The 24047-nt window shown below is 44.7% G+C and overlaps 2 protein-coding genes across 5 annotated transcripts in view; both read left to right on the top strand.

The window, feature by feature from the left end:
* LOC137418230 (E3 ubiquitin/ISG15 ligase TRIM25-like) overlaps positions 1-24047 on the top strand; it is a 1962167-nt gene that overhangs the window by 1161400 nt on the left and 776720 nt on the right. The window lies entirely within an intron of this gene.
* Positions 1-24047, top strand: part of LOC137418310 (E3 ubiquitin/ISG15 ligase TRIM25-like) — a 237000-nt gene that overhangs the window by 208321 nt on the left and 4632 nt on the right. The window contains exons 5-8 of the mRNA XM_078770842.1: positions 8283-8516; positions 10046-10068; positions 11898-12025; positions 18752-18811. Of these exons, the coding sequence (XP_078626968.1) occupies positions 8283-8516; positions 10046-10068; positions 11898-12025; positions 18752-18811 (445 nt within the window). The remainder of the gene's footprint in view (positions 1-8282; positions 8517-10045; positions 10069-11897; positions 12026-18751; positions 18812-24047) is intronic.

Raw genomic sequence — 24047 nt, 5'->3', positions numbered from 1 at the left:
ATAGAAAGTGGTCGCCATGACGACCCTTCCTATCGGGCTGCCCGCTCCGCCTAGTGGAGCCCGGACGCGGCCATTCCAAGCGAGGCACAGCGTGGATCGCGTACGGCGGTCCTTTCGAACCCGCCGTGGCTCGGATCCCCGCTGGTTCTCGCGGCACGCGAAGCTGCCCGACGCGCACCGAGGGCCCGATTCGGCTATAAGTCATTCTAACCTCTAACCCGGTTACCGTCGATGCTTCACCTGCATGCTTACATGCATACGCTACCCCTTTCTTGCTCATACCTCCAGCTGTTCCCATGCTCCTCGCACCCCTCCTTACACACCTCGGTACACTCACTCCGCTCACCGACTTGGTCACACACCTGACCACCGAACACCTTGGCACACATTCGTCGCTCGCACACCTCACCAACACACCTCTTCGCGCCCCTTTCTCGGTCACCTTTGTGACAATCACAGGTGTGCTCTCACCCGCACACCCAACCACGTGCCTCACGACCAACTCAAGTGTGCATTCCCACACACGCTCTACCATTCCAGGTGTGCATCCTCGCTCACCTGCCACAACCAACTCACGCTCCGTTCCACTCTCACTACTCTCACCTCCATTCTTGACAGCGCACTCACCCTTACTCTCGACGGCACACTCTTTCCTCATGCACCCGTCCATTACACACCTTTCTCGTGCACACTCTCCCGTTACATCCTCTGTAACACTCACCACAGGCGTACACTTCCTCGTTACATCCTCTGTAACACTCACCACAGGCGTACACTTCCTCGTTACATCCTCTGTAACACTCACCACAGGTGTACACTCTCTCGTTACTTCCTCCGTAACACTCACCACACCGCGCTTCCATGTACCCCCTCGCACACGCGCTTCGACCAACTCACTCTTGACGGCACACTCACTGGTCGGCGCGCACTTTTTCCTCACACACCCCATGGTTGGATATTCTCGCACACCTCTTTTTTCGCACACCAGACCTGTCGCACACTTCACCAACGGCCTCTCACGAACACCCGGATCCAAACCAATCCCCAAGCCGACTGAAGCTTTCCTCACATCATATACATTGCCACTCACCTCCGTACCTCGTCGTCGCACCTCCTCTGCCACCTGCAAACTTTTTATTTGGTTAGTGAGCATCACATTATGAGTTGAGCACCGACCTTGCACATATTCCATCACCTCCTCCTGGATTTCTCTTTTAGTTTCTGTCCGTCTCTTCTTAATTTCACTCACCTCTTCTTACACTTCCTCTAATTTTTGTTTAACCTCTTTTATTTCTCGGTGCGTCTCCTCAAGTTCGTCCTCTAAGGCTACTGTGACCGTCTCTATGTGCATCCTCACCTGCCGGTCCTTTGTCTCCATTATCTCTGTCACCTCGTCCACCCTCATTGTCAGTTCCTCACGTACCATCTGACATTGCCTCTGTGTCGCTATTAATTCATTTTTTATGTCCTTTTGTGTCGCTTTTAACCCCCCGATTATTGCAGTGTTCTTTTGAACCTGCTCCACTAGTTCTTTGTCCCTCCGTCAGCTGTTCCACCTCCTCCGTCAGATCTTCTATTCCCCCTTGTAACTTCGCCGTATTATTTCTCACCTCTTTCTCCATACGCTTCTCACCTCGCTTTACCTCCTCGCGTAGCCCCGAAACCTCCTCACTCACACCTCGTCGTATCTCCTCTTTCATCTCCTCCATCTCCTTTGTAGATGCCACCCTCATCTGTCCCAATTCATCCCTCTGAGCATCCAATTTGGTTTCTAACCCGATTTTTACCTCCTCTATCTGCTCTCCCATTTGTTTACTTTCTCGGGTGGATTACTCCCCTATCTCCCGCAATTTGTCCTCCATCCTATTTTCTAACCCCATTAACCCATTTTTCACCCCCTCTAACTGATTCTCCTGGGCAGCCATTCTATTTTCCACCCCCGTTAACCCATGTTTTAATCCCTCACCGGTACCCCTCGCTTCATCCCTCATTACCCCCATTTGGCTTCCCATTACCCCCATTTGGCCCTCCAATCGCTCACCCTGAGCATCCATCCGGTTCCCCAAGTCATTCCTCAGGTCTTCACTTGTCTGGACCATGAGTGCCCTTATTTGTATCATAAAGAGGTCCAAATTCATCGGTGCTGCTACGGTCACGGGCGCGGCTAGATTTGGCGCCCCAATAACCATGTGCGCGAGGGCGCCATTTTGTGTGCCTGATACCTCCTCAACCGCCTCCTCATTGCTCCCCTCCATTTGGTCCTGGGTTATTCCTAACCCCTCTATCTCTCCCACCGGCATCCCGTCGCCTTGACCAGCCATGGCGCGATTTCAAAGTTCAGGTTTTGTAAAACAAAACAAATTTCGGCCGCTCCAAATTTTGACCAAATTTTTTTTTTTGATGTTTTTAAAAATTTGGTTCGGGCCCCGAATCTCACTCCCAGACACCAATTGTTACGGGTCGCGGACAGATGTTATATTGACTGAGCGGTGGTGTATTACCGGGACCTAACAGGATCCCCGACTCACCTGATTCCAACCAAACGTTGGCCGGATCGCACCGCAGCTGCTCAATGAGGGAAAAGACTAAGGCGACATCGATGTGAAGAAGAAGAAGGAATAAAACGAGAAGACGTACAGACGAGTAATGGGATTTATTATTTACACAAGCAAAAAGGAGCAATCAAGGTTTATTTACAACACATAAGACGCAGGTGACACAGTGAAAATTATTAGCTTATACAGACTTAATTAACCCAGGACTCGCGTTGCAATTCGCGTTCTTCCAGGAGAATGGAAGTCTCGCGAGATCACGGCGAGGTCACGTCTTTTCGAAGCTGCTCCATGCGCTCACGCTTTCGAAGCTAAGTGATATTTCTCAATCGTGTTTTTGTCGAGACTGTATCTATCCTTCGGTGTATGTACCTATAGCGTATCTTTTGGAAAATTTTCGGTGCTAATTTTTCGTACATGTATACACAATCGTCGGTTAATGGTATCGAGTATTCTGCAGCCTAGTACTCGTAGGCTTGGACTACCGTACCGTATCCGACCTTGTGGTTTGTTTTTCTCTCAGCGATTCGTCGAATGCGCTGAAATTATTTTCGTTCACTGTTTCGTCCCAGTCGTTCACCCCGCACCTCCTTGTTTAATATCTGTACTCACAAAAAAAAAAAAAACCCCCCAAAAAAACGATTTCCTTCCCAGGTCTTATTCGTTTATTTGTTCTTTTTGTTCGTTCGTTCTTCGTTCGCGATCACGCGGTTAGAAATGTATAATCTCTCCCCTGAACAACTATTTTCTCTCATATATTATAACACCCTTTTCTTCTTTTCCTACAAAAGGATGCTTTCGTCTTGCTCACCAAATCTATTCATTCCAAAAAAAATATATAATACCATCTCTTACAGTTCCTCCTTTCTACATTCCCTAAACTATCCAGAACTCCATCCCTCCTCCAGTGTCCTCAAACGTATTTTTGACTCGAAGGTCTCAAACTCATTTTGCAAAAAATGTTCGTTTCCCATGAATCGTACACTTTTCAAAATCCAATCTCACCCCTCCCCTCCAAATCCTCCCCATCACCCATCCCTTTCAAATCTCCCCCCTTGCCCCTTCCCTCCCCTCCCTCCTAAACTCCCCCCACACCCCTCCCCTCCGAGACTCTCCCTCGCTCCTCCCCTCCTAGACTCCCCTCTCACACCTCCTCCTCAAAGCATCCTCCCTGCTTCTTCCTCCTTCCAACTTTCACCTTCATCTCCCCAAACCTTCTGCCTTGCTCTTCCCCCTCCTCAAATAACACCTCACTGTGCCTCACCCAATCTCCATCAAACCTTTTGTCCGCCCCATTCTTCCCTTTCTCCAAGCTATTCTGAAATCTCTGACACACCTTCAACAGCTCTCCCTACCTCTTCCTCCTCTTCCACATCTTACCCTACCCCTCCCCCCCCCCTGTTCTGGACCCGATGCTCCCCCTTCCTCTTCATTAACGGTATGGACCTCAAACATCCGGGGCCTTCGCTCAAACTTGACTGACCTCTCCATACAGGTTGCTTCTGACAAACCAGATGTGATCTGCTTAACAGAAACTTTCCTCCTTCATGATGTCTCTGATGCCTTGGTATCTCTCCCAGGTTACTCCCTCCTCCGGTATGATAGACCTGAGCCTCGTCCTGGAGGTGGGGTTGCTATCTTTATAAAAAACTCTTCCTCACTCGCCCTCCACTGCCCTCTCTCCACCTCACCCCCAGGAATACCTTTGGCTACGGCTTCCCCTTCGCTCCCACCTTTTGTTCATATGTGTGTTGTACCGTCCACCAATCAGCGATGACTCCATCTGCATCTCACTGTCTGATAATATGGACCAACTTCTATCTACCCATCCCAACTCTCTCTTCCTCATATGTGGTGATTTCAATTGTCACCATGCCAGTTGGCTGGGTGTGGGTACCTCTCTCACCAGCCATGGCTCTTCAGCAAAGGACTTCTGCGACTCACTGGGACTGACACAATCTGTCAATTTCCTGACCCGGATCTCAGTCAACGGAGCATCTTCTCTTCTGGATTTGGTTATGACAAACTTCCCTGAAAATGTCTGCTGCTCTTCTTCTGCTCCAATCGGCTCATCTGATCATGTGCTTGTCAAAGTGGACATCTCTCTGACCATTCTCAGAGAGCCTCCTCAGCGTCGACGAGTCTGGCATTTCACTCAGGCCAACTGGCACGGTCTTCAAGCAGCCATCAATCATCTGGACTGGTCTCCCATCTCTACCGCCTCTGACATCAACTCATCCTGGGAATTCTTTCAAAGTAAATTGCTCTCTCGCATGCACAGATTTATACCATCTCGTCTTCAGTTGTCATACCCTTCCTCCCGTCCATGGTACACGGAATCTTGTGGTGAGGCTGTTGCCCTGAAACAACTTGCTTTCGTCTCCTGGAAAGCAAATCCAATGGAAGGAAATCTCATTTCCTTTCACAAAGCCCGAAACAAGTGTGTGTCCACCCTCAGGAGAGCCAGGAAACAATATCTCACCATTCTCAAGACCGAACTCTCTTATCTGTCTCCCTCTTCCAAATCCTGGTGGCGTCTGGTCAAATCTGTTTCTGGTGTTTGTTCCCCCTCCATCCCCTCCCTCACCTCAAACGGCTTAACGGCTGACTCCGCACGTGAAAAAGCTGAATGCCTCAACTCTGTGTTTGCCTCTAAATCTTGTGTCCCAAACCCATCCCTCTCTGTACCCACCATACCCAGTCGTACCCAGCTGCTCCTGGACTCTGTGTCCTTTCCTCCTGACAAGGTGGAAAAGTTTCTGGCAACCCTCGACTCTGATTCTGCAACTGCTCCTGACGGCATCAGCCCACGGGTCCTAAAATCATGTTCTTCTGCACTTTCACTCCCTCTTTCTGTTCTCTTCACCCTCTCTTTTGCTCAAGGTCATCTGCCATCTGCTTGGAAATCAGCCAACATCACCGCTTTGCACAAAAAAGGTGCAAAAACAGATCCCAGCAACTACAGACCAATCAGCCTTCTCCCAATTATCAGCAAAGTCATGGAATCCATCATTGCTTCAGATATTAAATCTTTCCTCTTCTCCAATGGCTTGATCTCTGATCATCAATTTGGTTTCAGACCTGGTCACTACTCTGGACATGCTGCTTCTGCTTTCTCAACAATGGATGGAGGTCCTCAACGCCAAACAGGAAATTAGAGCTGTCTCCCTTGACATTTCACGTGCCTTCGATACGGTCTGGCACCCTGCTCTGCTCTCCAAACTCTCCTCCTTTGGTATCCATGGAAATCTCCACGCATGGCTGGCGGACTTCCTCTCTGGTCGTAGTCAACGTGTGGCCCTGAATGGGTTTCTCTCATCTCCTCTTCCTGTTCAGGCTGGAGTTCCCCAAGGTAGTGTTCTGGGCCCTGTGCTTTTTCTGGTCTTCATCAATGATCTCTCTGACTCTCTTGAAAATCCTCTCTATCTCTTTGCTGACGACTCTACTCTCTGTCGCTCCATTCCTCATCCCTCAGATCGGCAGTCTGTAGCCTCCTCACTCTCTGCAGACCTGGACAAAATCACAGACTGGTCAAACAAGTGGAACATGTCTTTCAATCCTGACAAATCTCACACTCTTACAATGTCTCTCCGAAAGGACCGACTGGACAACCCTCCCATCTACTTTCTCAACAATCCTCTCCAAGAAGTTCTGTCGCTCAAGCTTTTGGGTCTCACTATCTGCCATGATCTTTCTTGGGAAAACCACATTTCCAAGCTGGCCTCCAAAGCCAGTCGCCGACTGGGCATCCTCCGTCGTGCGAAGTCCTTCCTTGGCACACCTGAGCTCCTCACCACATACAAGGCTTTCATCCGCAGCTCAATGGAATACTGTTCCCCCCTCTGGGCTGGTGCTCCTGCCTCACACCTTGCTCGGCTTCACGCTGTTGAGGCCAAAGCTTTCAGAATCATTGGAATCTCCTGCGATGTAGTCAACGCCGAGGGCCTTTCACTCACTCACCGCAGGCAGGTTGGTGGTCTTTCTGTCTTCTACCGACTCCTCTCCGGCCTTGCTCCCCCAGCTCTATCTGTGCTCTGTCCCCCCAATATTCCTTCAGGTCGCACAAGATCTGCCTGCAACCCTCTTCTGGTTAAACTGCCAAAGTCTAGGCTCTCTGCTCACCTTCACTCTTTCATTCCCCTTTTCTCCCGCCTCTGGAACAAACTCCCCCACTCCCTTCAATCCCACTCCTCCCTCCAGGTCTTTAAAACAGCTGTTCACCACCATCTCTTATCTTCCCCCATCGAAAACCTTGATCTTTTCTACCCCCGGTAATTCACCCCAGAGTCCTTGCAGTGTTCATATGTTTTAATCCTCAGCCACCTCCCCCCAAGTCCTCCCGATGTCCCTGCTCTCAAATGTTGTGTTTGTGTCCTTCCCCCTCTCTTTTGTGTCCTTCCCCATCTTGTCTACCGCTCCCCTTGTTTTTTGTGTTTTGTGTGTCGGTTTGTCTTTTTGTGTGATTAATGTTAGCTCTTTCACGAGCCTCGATCTTGTATACAAAAAAAAAAAAAAAAAAAAAAAAAAAAAAAAATAGAAAATAAAGACAGAACAAACAAAGACACTGACTCACGCGGGGAATTGCAGAGTGGATTGCTGGCAGGAGGTGTGTGGCTGGAGGGGGAGGACGGCACGGAGCTGGCTGGAGCTTGAAAGCGCACGGGACGTCGGGCTGGACCTCGACGGCCGCTGATGCCACCGGGCCTGTCGTGTGCGCGGGATCACGGGTCGGAGCTGCTTGGTGGAGCCGACGCGCTGGTGGGGGGTCTGGCGTGACGGGTTCTCTCCTCCTTACGCGCTCTTGCTCTGATGACCCAGCTCTTTCTCGTCCCTCCTTGTCTCAACTCAAAGTGCATCTCTCGGGGAACACCCCGCCGTGGGTTATATAGGCCCCGCCCCTCAACCTTTTCGAACCTCCCCCAAACGTCCTCTCCCCGCCCTCTCAAGCCAAACCCCTTGTCCATGGTTTGTCGAGTGGGGCTGGCTCACTCCTCCCCTCTCTGACGAGGTGGGGACCCGCCTTTCTTCCCCAACCCTGCCTCGTGGTCAATGGCGGACGAAGGGAAAACCGCCCAACATGCAGTTGGCAATGCGAATTGCAATTGACGAAAAGGGGGGAATGGAAGTGTTGGGAGTGGGATTGAAGGGAATCTATCTCTTTCACTGGTGCAATGGAGTATTTCAATTAATGGGAGACACAGCCTTACTCTAAAACACAGAATAAGAGATAACTATCAACAGGGGTATTCTATTACTTGGCTGACGTGTATGCTTGTGGACTAATTATGGGATGCCCTTTCACCTTTACACAGCTCCGGAGGTAGGGGGACGCAGAATACACAATAATAATAATAGTACAGCACACAATCAAAAAAATACAGTCCTCATCTCCGCAACAATATATATAGATAAAAACAAGTGTTGAGTTCAGCCAAGCACTCCTGTCACTGTCAGGCTATGGCTCAACATCCTTCTTCCTGTTCTCTCAACTGTCCATTATTACCTCTCTGACCATATTTTAGTCACAGAAAGAGTGGGTATTTATTCAAATAAAAGTTAAAACCCTTTGCTTTGTAGATGAGAGTGCCCACTTCATTTTACCTTCAAAATTTACTCCTGGTACCAGTGATCTGATCCTATCAGCCATAATCCATTGTACCTTTTGTTAGATTCTACATTTTCTCAGTCTCTTCTTGATTTTGGAATAATTCAAACAATTATTCCTCCCAGTACTCCAGCAGAGATGCTGAGGACAGTTTGGAGGAGAAGCGGAGGTTGGTGTGCCAATTTGTGAATGAATCTGTGGATCTGATGAAGAGTGAAATAAACAAGAGGAAAATGGAGAAGCTTTCTCTTCTTGGGAAGCAGAGGGAGAAACTGGAGCAGCAGATGGAGGATCTACGTCAAGGAAAATCCGCAATGGACACAGCACTCCAGGATCTGGAGGCCATTTCCTTTCTGCAGGTGTGGTTTATCGTAAGCGTATTGCAAAAGTTTTACTGTTTAAAATATATTGTTTCGGGGGAGTCTGTCACTATTCAAGTATACACAAAGAATTAAGTTAAGCACCCCTACACAAAGAATTAAGTTAAGCACCCCCTAATATATATTCTTTGTGTATATGTATACATTGGCATATATTCTAAGGGATGAATTGGAACGTGCATTACATCGGGAATGGAACAACCTGCCACAGCAACGCATACGACGGCTTACAGGGTCTATGAGACGTAGGGTTGAGTCAGTGATCCGATCACGTGGGTCCTACACACGTTATTGACGCAAAGATCGCTAGAGGTCTTCTCAGAACAATGACTGTACGTTAGAAAACATAAACGTCATCCACACTGTCCGTGATGGACCTATAGCTCCATACTTACATTGAGGTGAAAATATGCCTAAAATTCCCAAAAAATTTCACCTTAAATTATTCAGAATAAAATATTGAAAACGGCATGATTGTTATGTTTTTATGTGACCATAATATCACTTCTCCAGAAAATATAGCAATATCATGGGTATATTGCACTGTTTTGACGACAACAAACTTGTAATGTGCGAGGTTGTAAAAAAACGGGGGGGTGCTGAACTTAATTATTTGTGTATATAAGCTTTTAGTTGAGGCCTTGTTTCATGTCACGGTCAATGGTAAAGGTGCAGTATACGATACAACGGTTCAAAAATGATTAAATAAATTGACTAGAAAGGTGAGTGAATGCATTTCCAGGTGTGTTTATGTCATCATGAAGTGAGATTTAGGTTTTATCACAATGAAGGTTTGGGATGAGAGTGAGTTCATGTCATGGTCTCCAAAGCAGTGATACAGCACGACTACCTGGTCACTGTTGAGGGTTTCAATCATTTCATCCAAGGATTTTATCCAAGGGATGCTCATGTGGACCTCCAGGTACCATGACATCATGGCTCTCATCATGTGCTGGATCATCGCGATTATTTTGGTTTATCCAGTGCCATGTTTATCCAGGTAGTCAAAGTTGCCTGTGTGTATCCACCTGGAGAACATTAGAATGAATTATGGTCAAACAACTACTTCACATAATTTGTTCCTGAACAATTCAATGTTGTTCATGTGAATACTGTTCGGGTTACAGATTTACCTTATCGCGTGTTTTCACCAAAGGGAAGTGAAGTACTGTTTCAAAATTAAAATCAAATTTATCTTTTCCTTTTCAAATTGAAAACATCTTTGGTTTATTACCCCATGCACGCGAAGCCTCCATCTCTTAAACTGTGACTCAATGCCGTCATAATGCAGTGTCTATGGTGATCAATATTGCCTCAGGAACACTAAACACCTGGATATTTTTAATGACGATCTTTAAAATCATCTTTTTATTAAAATTGAAGAACGTAAATGAACACTGTGTGGGGTATCGTGTTCTGTGAACTCTCTCATATTTAATAAATAAATAAAAACAAACATTCATTCATTCAAATATCTGGATCTCATTCTTTGTTTTCTTCCTTTTCAGGCTTCCAAGGACCTGCTAAAAAGGTGAAACTGCATTGGTATCCGACACGTTATCAGCACATCCTGATGTTTTTGACCCTGCTCACCTTCTTCTCTCCATGTCCATCTGTGATCTGTGCTCACCTTCTTCCCTCCATGTCCCTCCATGATCTCTGCTCACCTTTTCTCTCAATGTCTGTCCATGATCTCTGCTCACCTTCTTCTCTCCATGATCTCTGCTCACCTTCTCTCAATGTCTGTCCATGATCTCTGCTCACCTTCTTTTCTCCATGATCTATGCTCACCTTAGTCTCTCCATGTCCCTCTATTATTTCTGCTCACCTTCTTCTTCAACTGCTCTTTCTAATTATTCCTCATTCCCTTCCAAACCATTTCTGAAGATAATTCATAAAACACCTTACCCCACACTGTCTTGAGAAAAGGGCATGGAAGGGTCTTTTCAACTCTTGGTTTGCGTTTCCAAGCACGATCTACATTTCTTTGTCTGAATCTCGATATTTTCCAAGGTTGAAAGTGTGAGCGTCAAATTTGATTGGTCAATATAGTGGAAATTTGCGTTTCTCCAAATACTGTTAAACTGGAGGTTTTTGGAAGTGCCAACAAGGGGATTTGTTTTCTACAGTGTTCAAAATATAAAACACAAGCTGAAGTACCCAGCGTTGCTCGGGGAAATTCATGTAAGGTGAATATTAAAATATATGTATTTTGAAATATTAATGGGTGCCAATTTGATTGATACAGCTGCATGAAGAAGTGAATGTATTTTATTTGCCAGATGTAGGGTGCCCCTTTACATGAACTTTTCGAGAGCATTACTTGGTTCCTCCTAAGAACACAAGGGTACTCCAGCATGCACACGAGATTTTTTTGAATGTCCCTTCTTTTCTATAGTTTGCCACATGGCACATATGATATAGAGGGGCCTTTTCTATACCCATGCCATTTTTCCCCAAGAATGCTTGTTATCTTTACACTCATCAACTTTCACAATGAACATCTCACCCAGCAAACGTTGCAAAGTCAGAGAAAATAAACAATTTCTTACATATGGAATCATAGGTATGCAAGTGTTATCCATGCATGGAACGCAATACACTGTCTAACAGTACATGACAAGTGCTTCAATAGATAGTGTATATCAACATGAATTACAAAGAGATTGATGGACATTGGACATGGTTTACAACATTTGAACCTGGATACATGAATTACAAGGAGATTGATGGACAATGGACAAAGACATGGTTTATAACATTTGAACCTGGCTTCTCTGCGTCTTGTCCGAGGACCTCAGATGGGAACACCAACAGATGGTAACAAACATTACTTCTGAGAATTGTGTTGTCCCATGTCCTGCCGCAAACACCTTGTTGGATTATTCTCACCAAGGTCTTGTCTCTGCAGACAGATGGTTTTCTATCCCATCACTTCGGAACTTGTCCTTTGTTGTGTCCATCTCCTGTCAGGAAGCCGAGTCCAGGACCAACTGACTCACCAAGTCTGCTTCTTGCCTCGTGCTCTTCATCTCATCTTTCAGCATGTCATTCATCATTGATTTATTCTTTCCCCAAAGCACACCTCATTCTCTCCAACCCTCACCGACACTCTCTTTCCATCCTGTTCATCGTTTTTTTTCTGCCTGTTTACTTCATTCTCGATTAGGCTCCTCTGGAATCGAGACTTCTGAATAAAAATACAAATTATTCCACAAATTCACTCGATCTATTTTCTATTTTTAATTATTTACAACTCTTTTACAGATAACCTGTTTTGTTATGTAAAAATTTATTATTTTAACAATATTCTCTCCTCCAATAATTTCTAAAACTGATGTTTTTCCTTTTTATTCCAAGGCTCACGACCATGTCAGACTTTAAATCCGTGAAGAGGACACCGCTCCCAGTTCTGGACTTCTCGAAGGAGGAGAAGAATTTGGACGGGCTCATCACGCTCAATAAGAACTTCCTGGAGAAGATACAGAGTGAGTGACACAAACTGGACATTTCATCAAAAAATATTAAGGGAACACAAAACGTGGCACAAATATGGAAGAGAAACGGGAAGAGAGAGAACGGCACTCATTGGAGAGCAATTCCTCCGCCAGGTGAACAGTTTACAATTTGTATCCCAGAGTAGACCAGAAAATCACAATACAGAATCGCATTTAATCAAAATCATCCATCCACAACTTTTGAGATATCCTGCGATATATCGTATCTCCCAATGGCGAAGCATCACTTTCAAAATTCGACGATCTGGATCCGGATCCGGATCTTCAACAAAATTGAATCGATTCTTCCACCGGAATTGAATCGATTCTTCCTTCTCACACACACAACCTGTCCAACAAGTTTCATCCAAATCCGTCCATAACGTTTAGAGATATCCTGCTATAGGCTGAATTTAGCCCATCACTCAATGGTGAAGAATCACTGAAAAAATAAATAATTATCATATCCGAATTCATATTCAGATCTTCACCAAAATCGAATATGTTTGTCCTTGTCAGACACCCAACCGGTCCACCAAGATTCCTCCAAATCCGTCCACAACTTTTTGAGATATTCTGCTGTGTATCATTTTTCGTCTTATCTCCCAATGGTGAAGACTGAAGAATCACTTAAAAAATTCTACAAGCCAGATCCGAATCCGCATCTTCACCAAAATATAAAAACATTTTGTCGATGTCAAATACGGTACATCTCTGCCAAATTTCGTCCGAATCCGTTCACAACTTTATTGAGATATTTTGTTCACAAACGGACAGACAGACAAACAGACAGACAGGGGTAAAAACATAACCTACATCCACCTTTGGTGGCGGAGGTAAAAATTCTAGAAAATGAACAAATGATAATGTTTTTATTGTGTACCACATCATGGATCAGGATGAGTGAGGTTACAGAGGGTAAAAAGCAAACATGGTTTCAGTGGGGAAACAGGTGTACACAACAGGTAGATGCAACAAGCAAGGTATCCAACAAACAGGAGAAAACTAAAGATGGGAGGGGAGGAAATATCTGAAACCACGGGGCTTGGGAGAGGTGGGGTTCACAAGGGCAGAAATATTTACACATAGTGATGGGAGACGACATGATGTGTTGGTGTAACAGGAACGTGAAGTCCCTGGAAGGAAAGTTAGATTGAATCATCCCCGGAAAGCAGTTCCGCAAATCAGATAAATGACTGGATATTTATATTAAGTAGAGATTTTGGGAGTTTGATTAGAAGGAGTGACTGTAAGAGGGGATTCATCCTCGATATATTAGAGATGGTCGGAGATCTAAGAGAGGAGAGGGATCAATAATGGAGGAAATGGGTTACAAATCACACAAACAACAGGTATGAATAACTAATGTAACGTGTTAGATGGGGTGATGTAATAGACACTGGGTAAAACGGCGGTAAAAGCCTGAATAAATTTATTTATACACCTTTAACCCTTTATTCAAATTTAATTAATTATACACTTGAACACGATAACACAAATCACCTTCATAATACCTCCAAGAACCATGATATATGTCGACATCGAACAAGAGATTTATTTTGGTCGTGACCCCGAAGCCGTTCTCTTAAGAGAGAAATAAAATGGAAGAAAAAGAAAAGAATGAAAAGGAGGAAATATGGAATTTTAAATAATCTGTAAATGGAGCGAGGAAGAAGAACCCTGTTTCCGTTTCCCTTCACTTCCAAAGATTTATCAAGTTGTTCTGATCCAGCTCCACCTTCTCCAGATGCTCCACCAGCCCCTCTGTGGAAATTATTAGAGAAGAACAAAAACTACAAGATGTGAAATTTTCTTGTTTTATGTTTACTAGGGCATGCCCGTACGTGGGTGCAATGCCCGTACGTGGGTACGTGGGTGCGAGTACGGTGACAATCCCCCCCCTCTATTTACATGAAATGGTTTGGTCCATGAAATGTTTTGGTCCATTCGCAACGCCAAAGCGAACGGCGAACGGCTTGCGAGTACAGTGACAATCCCCCCCCTCTATTTACATGAAATGGTTTGGTCCATTCGCAACGACCACAGAACCCCCCCCCCCCCCCCTCTATTTACATGAAATGGTTTGGTCCATTCGCAACGCCAAAGCGAACGGCGAACGGCTAAATCGCCATAGCTCGGTAACTACTTGTCCGATTAATTTCAAACCTTGAAAAGGCACATCCTCGGGTCCCCAGCAATATACCTGGCAAGTTTCAAGTATATCGGACCCGTGGTTGTCGAGAAACAGCGGTCACAGACAAACATACAAACATACAAACATACAAACATACAAACACACACACAGAGATTAATGGAATTATAGATAGACTAGGGCATGCCCGTACGTGGGTGCAATGCCCGTACGTGGGTACGTGGGTACGTGGGTGCGAGTACGGTGACAATCCCCCCCCCCCTCTATTTACATGAAATGGTTTGGTCCATGAAATGTTTTGGTCCATTCGCAACGCCAAAGCGAACGGCGAACGCTTTACATGAAATGGTTTGGTCCATGAAATGTTTTGGTCCATTCGCAACGCCAAAGCGAACGGCGAACGGCTTGCGAGTACAGTGACAATCCCCCCCCTCTATTTACATGAAATGGTTTAAATTAGTTTTAAAACATAGTTTAACGCCAACATAGCGGCAACATAGTTTGCCAACGTGAAATAAATGAATACGCTCTCAAATGTGCCGTCCGAGGCAGAGTGTGTTCGCCACGTTCGGCACACGCGATAACTCGCTGCTCTCTGATTGGTTGAATCGTTTTTTGGACATAGCTCGGTAAGTACTTGTCCGATTAATATGAAACCTTGAAAAGGCACATCCTCGGGTCCCCAGCAATATACCTGGCAAGTTTAAAGTATATCGGACCCGTGGTTGTCGAGAAACAGCGGTCACAGACATACATACAGACATACAAACATACACACAGAGATTACCGGAATTATAGATAGATGAAGATGTTTTTATCTTTTGACCAAATAGTTAAACAAGAACAGACACATTCAAAGTACACCGCCCACAATGCCAAATAAATAAATAGTGTAGGCTCAGTACTGCATAAGTGTAGTTTGTGAAACCCATCCATGGACATGATCATCATGGGGTCATCAGCCATGCAAAGATCAATATCGATGATGATGATGATGATGATGATAAGGATGATGATGAGAGGGAGTTGCACGTGAGAGGGTGAAGAAGAGGCCACCGATATGCTTCTGTAAGATGTCGATTGACGCCGTGTTCTATGGTGATCAATAAAGCCTCCATCTCCTCAACTGTGACTCATCGTCGTGTTAGTACAGTGTAGTCATGCTGGTACAGTGTAGCCATGCTAGTGCAGTGGAGTCGTGTTAGTACAGTGGAGTCGTGTTGGTACAGTGTAGTCGTGTTGGGTACAGTATAGTCGTGTTAGTATAGTGTAGTCGTGCTAGTACAGTGTAGTGCTAGTACAGTGTAGTCGTGATAGTACAGTGTAGTCGTGATAGTACAGTGTCGTCGTGATAGTACAGTGTCGTCGTGATAGTACAGTGTAGTCGTGTTAGTATAGTGTAGTCGTGTTAGTATAGTGTAGTCGTGCTAGTACAGTGTAGTCGTGCTAGTACAGTGTAGTCGTGATAGTACAGTGTCGTCGTGATAGTGCAGTGTAGTCATGTTAGTACAGTGTAGTCGTGTTGGGTACAGTGTGGTCGTGTTGGGTACAGTGTAGTTGTGTTAAACTTCCAGATTTTAAAAATTATCTTTAAATTGTTTATATTATTAAAAGTGAAGTAAAGACTTGAACACTGCGTGGAGTATCATGTTCTATGAAGTCTCAGGTTTTTCAAGTAATGATTTTGAATGATGGAGGATACACCGTCTGTAGCTTGATTTGGAGGCCATTTTGATTTTCTTTTGCTGTTTGTCCCACCTAAAATCTCGTTAAAATTTTTTCCTTTCCTATAGGTTGGAATTCCACCAGGGATTCAGGAAATCAAAGTATTGTGATTGGAAAAATCGGTGATGACGTGAATGAGGAACTAAAATATGTTCCACTCCGGAAATATAAATTTCCAGGAAATAACTTTCTTACATTCCACGTATTCCCTCTGCCTCTGAAGGTGGATGGAGGTTGTATTTTCACCCTTGTTTATGTGTCTGTCTCTGTCTTGTTTGTTTGTCTGTGAGCAGGATATCTCAAATAATTGTGGATGGAATCGGACGGAATTTTGTGGATAGGTTGGGTGTGTGACGAGGACGAATTCATCCGATTTGGGGAACATCCGAATCCAGATCCGGAACAGAATTTTTAACTGATTCCACATCATGGAGAGTTGGGGCCAAAAACGATATCCTGCGTCACACGATATTTCAAAAAGTTGTGAATGAGTTATGACAAAACTTGGTGAATGAGTTGGTTGGGTGCGACAATAACAAGCCGATTCGACTTTGGTCCAGGTCTGGATCCAGATCCGGTCTTTTAGGGGACACAAAACATAAACTGTTCAGCCTGGTGGAGGTATGTGCTATACCAGGTGCCGTTCTAGTTAATTTTGTTATGATAAAGAAACATTATGGACCAGAAATACAAGACTAACAGAATTTAAATCATTTTTCATAAATTATAAAATTCATAACATGAAATCCACAAAGTTGTGATCCGGGATTGTAGGGGGATCGGCCAGTGAGGGAGAGAAATCTCCTTTTGTGCCGAGAACAAACAGTTTACAGGTGAATGAGGAGATTGTGAGGAATCAGAAAATGAACTTGGTGTTTGTGCAAAACTTAACATCCAAGTCGATGTTACTGATCATTCATTCATTCATTGTTTTATTCTTCTCATGAACTGTAATTGTAAAAGTTTGTAAAAGTGGAGGATCCTTGTGTAAAAGTTGTTAAAATGAATTCTGTTCAGTGAAGTGTTCACGGAACATCACAAACGAAGCAGAAACCTTTGGTCAATATTTCCAGGTGTTGTACAGGAAACACACACACTGATTACACAGTGATGCGTCACGTGGAAACATGTCAGGTGAATGAGTTGTTCTCACTTCCATCTTCAAATAATTTATTCATTGTCATGATAAAAACAACTGATCAATGAACATTATGAAAGGCTGGACAAAATAATTCAGTCATTTCCATTTTGATCGATCAACCATTGGGTGAATCCAGGGAAACTTAAAAAATAAAATAGGACCGCGGGTCCTGAAGCTCACCTGGATCAGGAGCAACAGTCGCTCAACCCCCCACGGACCCTCTCCGACTCTGATATGTTTAATGCTGTGAACAAACTTTGGTACATCATGGGTGATGAAGGTTGTGATCAAGTTTTTCAAAATTGTGTGTGTAGTTTCGGAGAAGATCAAATACCTATTTTGTGGGTCAAACCCCCGTAGTTCCCCTTATTGAGCGCAGATTTTGATGTGATTAATTCACCTTCATTCGGCATCAGATATGAAGCTCATGTCCAACTTTCATCAACATCATGTGTTTGGTTCAAGCGATAATGACTCAAGTGTTTACAGACTCAATCCCTCCCTCCCTCAATCCCTCCCTCCCTCACTCCCTCACTCACTCACTTACCTATGGACAATCCTCGATCGCATAAGCTCACAGCACTAAAGTCCAGGTGAGCTAAAAATACTGAGTTGGTAAATGGAATTTTTCAATCTATAATTTTTTCACAGGTGCACTGACCTATCACGGAGCGATCAACAGATTAATTTCACCAAGAACGATCTCACATCAACATAAATCATTCACATGTTCCTAAAATCATTCACATGCATATTGAATAATTCGCATGTTGCTTCAATCATTGACATGTACCTGGAATAATTCACATGTTCCTTGAATCATTCACATGTACCTTGAATCAATTGCATGCACATTGAATCATTCACATGTTTCTTGAATCATTCACATGTTTCTTGAATCATTCACATGTACCTTGAACCATTCACATGTTTCTTGAATCATTCACATGTACCTTGAATCAATTACATGCACATTGAATCATTCACATGTACCTTGAATAATTCGCATGTTCCTTGAATCATTCACATGTACCTTGAATCAATTACATGCACATTGAATCATTCACATGTACCTTGAATCATTCACATGTTTCTTGAATCATTCACATGTTTCTTGAATCATTCACATGTACCTTGAATAATTCGCATGTTTCTTGAATCATTCACATGTACCTTGAATCATTCACATGTTTCTTGAATCATTCACATGTTTCTTGAATCATTCACATGTACCTTGAATAATTCGCATGTTCCTTGAATCATTCACATGTACCTTGAATCAATTACATGCACATTGAATCATTCACATGTTTCTTGAATAATTCGCATGTTTCTTGAATCATTCACATGTACCTTGAATCATTCACATGTTTCTTGAATCATTCACTTGTTCCTGGAATCATGTGATGTTTAATTCCAGTGAAGAAGGAAAGATTCATTCTATCTTGTGGAGAAAACGAATTAGCGATCACTCCATTTTACTACATGAGAGGGAAGTGTAAGGACAATGTTGGGAAATTTCCTTCATGAATCGATGAAAATTATAATTTATTTAATACAAAATGGAGGTTCCATGTCTCTTCCCCCATGTTTGTTGTGTTTAGATTTTTCGTTAAAAGATAAAATAAATCTTCATTAACAAAAAAACAATAGAATTTCACATCTTGTAATTTTTGTTAATCTTTAATCATTTCCACAGAAGGACCGGTGGAGCATCCGGAGAAGGTGGAGCTGGATCAGAACAACTTGAGAAGACTTTGTAAGTGAAGGGGAACGGGGAGGGGGTTCTTCTTCTTCCTTCCATTTACAGATCATTTAAAATTCCATATTTTCTCCTTTTCATTCTTTCCTTCTTCTTCTGTTTTATTTCCCTGTTCATATTTTCCTTCACTCTATTCCACTTAGTTATTTTCCAACTCGATTTTCCCTCTTGTTGAGTGTCACAAAACCCAAGGTTTGTTTAATTGAACGATGTCCAACCAGGAGGAGGGGATAGTCCAAACTTGTGTTTGCTGATTAAAGGCCTTTCTTAATCCACACCCTCTCCTCCCTCCTCTGTCATCCCCCACCCCCCATCCCCTTCCCTCTCTCTCTCTCTCCCTTCATCTCCCCCATCCCCCTCTCTCTCCCTCCTCTTTCTCCCCCACAGCCCCATCCACCTCTCTCTCTTCCACACTGCCCCATCCCCCTCTCTCTCTCCCCCACTACCCCATCCCCTCTCTCTCTTCCTCACTTCCCCATCCCCTCTCTCTCTCTTCCCCACTACCCCACCCCTCCTCTCTCTCTCTTCCCCACTACCCCATTCCCCTCTTTCTCTTCCTCACTTCCCCATCCCCTCTCTCTCTCTTCCCCACTACCCCCATTCCCCTCTTTCTCTTTTCCCCACTACCCCACCCCCCCCCCTCTCTCTCTCTTCCCCAAGCAGCAAGTGAGCACTCTCCAAGCAGCTTGGTAATGGGTGGAACACCCCTGCTCCCTCCTCAGATTGAGTCTATTTTATTTAGTTCCTTCCTTTAAAGAGTAAAAATATGGGCAATACACCTGGCGCTCACCTGGTAGAATAACCAGTATACTGCACTGACTAAAGGTATTTTAAACCAATTACAATGGTTGCCAGAAGACAGGGCAGCAGGGAGAATCATACTGACATAATCAATAGACTTCAAACAAACAAAACATACCTATTTTGGGGTCCACTCCCACATACCTCCTTTTGTAATGCAGTGAACAAACATTTATACATCACGGGTGGTGAAGGTTGTGTGGGAGTTTCATCGAAATAGTGTTTGTCGTTTCAGGGGAAAAAGCAAATACCTATTTTGGGGGGAAATATGGCTCCACGCAGACCCCCTGAGATCCCGTTTTTTTTCATTGTCGTGAACAAACTTTAGTCACAACACAACAAATATCATTTGTGCCAAATTTGGTCAAAATCCCATCAGCGGTTTTGCAGAAGAAGTTTCAAGTGTTTACAGACAGACGGACGGACGCCGCGCCATCGCATAAGCTCACCTGAACTTTGTTCCAGGTGAGCTAAAAAGTACGTATATCAACGAACGAAGCAGCCCCCCCCTCAACCCCTCCCCCCATCCCCCTCCCCCCCCCCCCCACCCCTCCCCCCGGTGCCTCGCCTTTGTTGTGCTATTTTATTTTCCCCCTTTTTGTGTGATCTTCTTTCATGATACGACGTCACTTCCACATAAGTAGATACATCTACATACACTACTCAATAAGTTAGGGATATTGTGGGAGTGAGAGGGATATTGTGGGAGTGAGGGATATTGTGGGAGTGAGAGGGATATTGTGGGAGTGGAGGGATATTGTGGGAGTGAGAGGGATATTGTGGGAGTGAGAGGGATATTGTGGGAGTGAGAGGGATATTGTGGGAGTGAGTTTATTTTTTTTATCGGGGTTGGGGTTATGGTATTGAAATTGTGTGGGAGTGAGAGGGATATTGTGGGAGTGAGAGGGATATTGTGGGAGTGAGAGGGATATTGTGGGAGTGAGAGGGATATTGTGGGAGTGAGAGGGATATTGTGGGAGTGAGAGGGATATTGTGGGAGTGAGAGGGATATTGTGGGAGTGAGAGGGATATTGTGGGAGTGAGAGGGATATTGTGGGAGTGAGAGGGATATTGTGGGAGTGAGAGGGATATTGTGGGAGTGAGAGGGACATTGTGGGAGTGAGAGGGACATTGTGTGAGTGAGAGGGCCATTGTGGGAGTGAGAGGGACATTGTGGGAGTGAGAGGGACATTGTGGGAGTGAGAGGGACATTGTGGGAGTGAGAGGGACATTGTGGGAGTGAGAGGGACATTGTGGGAGTGAGGGACATTGTGGGAGTGAGAGGGACATTGTGGGAGTGAGAGGGACATTGTGGGAGTGAGAGGGACATTGTGGGAGTGAGAGGGATATTGTGGGAGTGAGAGGGATATTGTGGGAGTGAGAGGGATATTGTGGGAGTGAGAGGGATATTGTGGGAGTGAGGGATATTGTGGGAGTGAGGGATATTGTGGGAGTGAGAGGGATATTGTGGGAGTGAGTTTATTTTTTTTTATAGGGGTTAGGGTTATGGTATTGAAATCAAGAATGCTGTGTTTTTTCACTCGTTAATAACCATCGAATTAGGACCAACAACTTTTTTCGAATTAGGACTTTCGAATACCTTTTTCGAATTTTTTATAGGGGTTGGGGTTATGGTATTGAAATTGTGTGGGAGTGAGAGGGATATTGTGGGAGTGAGTTAATTTTTTTTATGGGGGTTGGGGTTATGGTATTGAAATTGTGTGGGAGTGAGAGGGATATTGTGGGAATGAGTTAATTTTTTTATAGGGGTTGGGGTTATGGTATTGAAATTGTGTGGGAGTGAGAGGGATATTGTGGGAGTGAGAGAGATATTGTGGGAGTGAGTTTATTTTTTTTATTGGGGTTAGGGGTATGGTATTGAAATTGTGTGGGAGTGAGAGGGATATTGTGGGAGTGAGAGAGATATTGTGGGAGTGAGTTTATTTTTTTTATTGGGGTTAGGGGTATGGTATTGAAATTGTGTGGGAGTTAGAGGGATATTGTGGGAGTGAGTTTATTTTTTTTATTGGGGTTAGGGGTATGGTATTGAAATTGTGTGGGAGTTAGAGGGATATTGTGGGAGTGAGTTTATTTTTTTTATTGGGGTTAGGGGTATGGTATTGAAATTGTGTGGGAGTTAGAGGGATATTGTGGGAGTGAGTTTATTTTTTTTATTGGGGTTAGGGGTAAGGTATTGAAATTGTGTGGGAGTGAGAGGGATATTGAGGGAGTGAGTTAATATTTTTATAGGGATTAGGGGTATGGTATTGAAATTGTGTGGGAGTTAGAGGGATATTGTGGGAGTGAGTTTATTTTTTTTATAGGGATTAGGGGTATGGTATTGAAATTGTGTGGGAGTGAGAGGGATATTGAGGGAGTGAGTTAATATTTTTATAGGGATTAGGGGTATGGTATTGAAATTGTGTGGGAGTGAGAGGGATATTGAGGGAGTGAGTTAATTTTTTTATGGGGGTTAGGGTTATGGTATTGAAATTGTGTGGGAGTGAGAGGGATATTGTGGGAGTGAGAGGGATATTGTGGGAGTGAGAGGGATATTGTGGGAGTGAGAGGGATATTGTGGGAGTGAGAGGGATATTGTGGGAGTGAGAGGGATATTGTGGGAGTGAGAGGGATATTGTGGGAGTGAGAGGGATATTGTGGGAGTGAGAGGGATATTGTGGGAGTGAGAGGGATATTGTGGGAGTGAGAGGGATATTGTGGGAGTGAGAGGGATATTGTGGGAGTGAGAGGGATATTGTGGGAGTGAGAGGGATATTGTGGGAGTGAGAGGGATATTGTGGGAGTGAGAGGGATATTGTGGGAGTGAGAGGGATATTGTGGGAGTGAGAGGGATATTGTGGGAGTGAGAGGGATATTGTGGGGGTGAGAGGGATATTGTGGGAGTGAGTTTATTAACGCACAGGTTGTAAACCTGGTGCGTTATAGCGTTTGCCTGGGAATTTCTGTCGCTCCAAAAGTGAAGCACGTTTCTGTCGCTCCAAAAGTGAAGCACGTTTCTGTCGCTCAGATGTGTAAACATGACGTCATCAAATCTATATTTAGGCTAACCATGGGCTACCCCTTTGGCTGGTACGCGGCCGCTCGCTCGTACATAATATAAGATATATTTGTTATATGTTATGTTATAGGATATATAGGATATATGTTATATGATATAGGATATATATAGGATAGGTTATAGGATATATATGTTATAGGATAGGAATATAGGACCCAAATGACCCAGAGGACCCAAATGACCCAGAGGACCCAAATGACCCAGAGGACCCAAATGACCCAGAGGACCCAAATGACCCGGAGGACCCAAATGACCCAGAGGACCCAAATGACCCAGAGGACCCAAATGACCCAGAGGACCCAAATGACCCAGAGGACCCAAATGACCCAGAGGACCCAAATGACCCAGAGGACCCAAATGACCCAGAGGACCCAAATGACCCAGAGGACCCAAATGACCCAGAGGACCCAAATGACCCAGAGGACCCAAATGACCCAGAGGACCCAAATGACCCAGAGGACCCAAATGACCCAGAGGACCCAAATGACCCAAATGACCCAGAGGACCCAAATGACCCAAATGACCCAGAGGACCCAAATGACCCAAAGGACCCAAATGACCCAAATGACCCAGAGGACCCAAATGACCCAAATGACCCAGAGGACCCAAATGACCCAGAGGACCCAAATGACCCAGAGGACCCAAATGACCCAGAGGACCCAAATGACCCAGAGGACCCAAATGACCCAGAGGACCCAAATGACCCAGAGGACCCAAATGACCCAAATGACCCAGAGGACCCAAATGACCCAGAGGACCCAAATGACCCAGAGGACCCAAATGACCCAAATGACCCAGAGGACCCAAATGACCCAAATGACCCAGAGGACCCAAATGACCCAGAGGACCCAAATGACCCAGAGGACCCAAATGACCCAAATGACCCAGAGGACCCAAATGACCCAGAGGACCCAAATGACCCAGAGGACCCAAATGACCCAGAGGACCCAAATGACCCAGAGGACCCAAATGACCCAGAGGACCCAAATGACCCAGAGGACCCAAATGACCCAGAGGACCCAAATGACCCTCTGGGTCAATAAAAGTTGAAACTGGGCAAATGTCAATGAAAATTTGCCAGACCCAGACCAGAAAATGACCCAGAGGACCCAAATGCCCAGAGGACCCAGAGGACCCTGTGAATGTGAATGAATGTGAACATAATGTGAATACTAGTAGCAATTTTACAAAAACCATGGCATAATTTCAAATCTTGACCCGAGATGATAATTATGCTACATCATAATTTCCATGTGCCAACCTGGGCGGAATCCAAGTGGATTCACTTGACTTGTTTTTTTTATAGGGGTTCGGGTTAGGGTATTGAAATCAAGAATTCTGTGTTTTTTCACA

Source organism: Myxine glutinosa, chromosome 1 (genome assembly GCF_964187855.1).
Source record: "Myxine glutinosa chromosome 1, kmMyxGlut1.1, whole genome shotgun sequence".
NCBI lineage: Eukaryota > Metazoa > Chordata > Myxini > Myxiniformes > Myxinidae > Myxine > Myxine glutinosa.
This window is presented reverse-complemented; position numbering and strand designations above follow the sequence as displayed.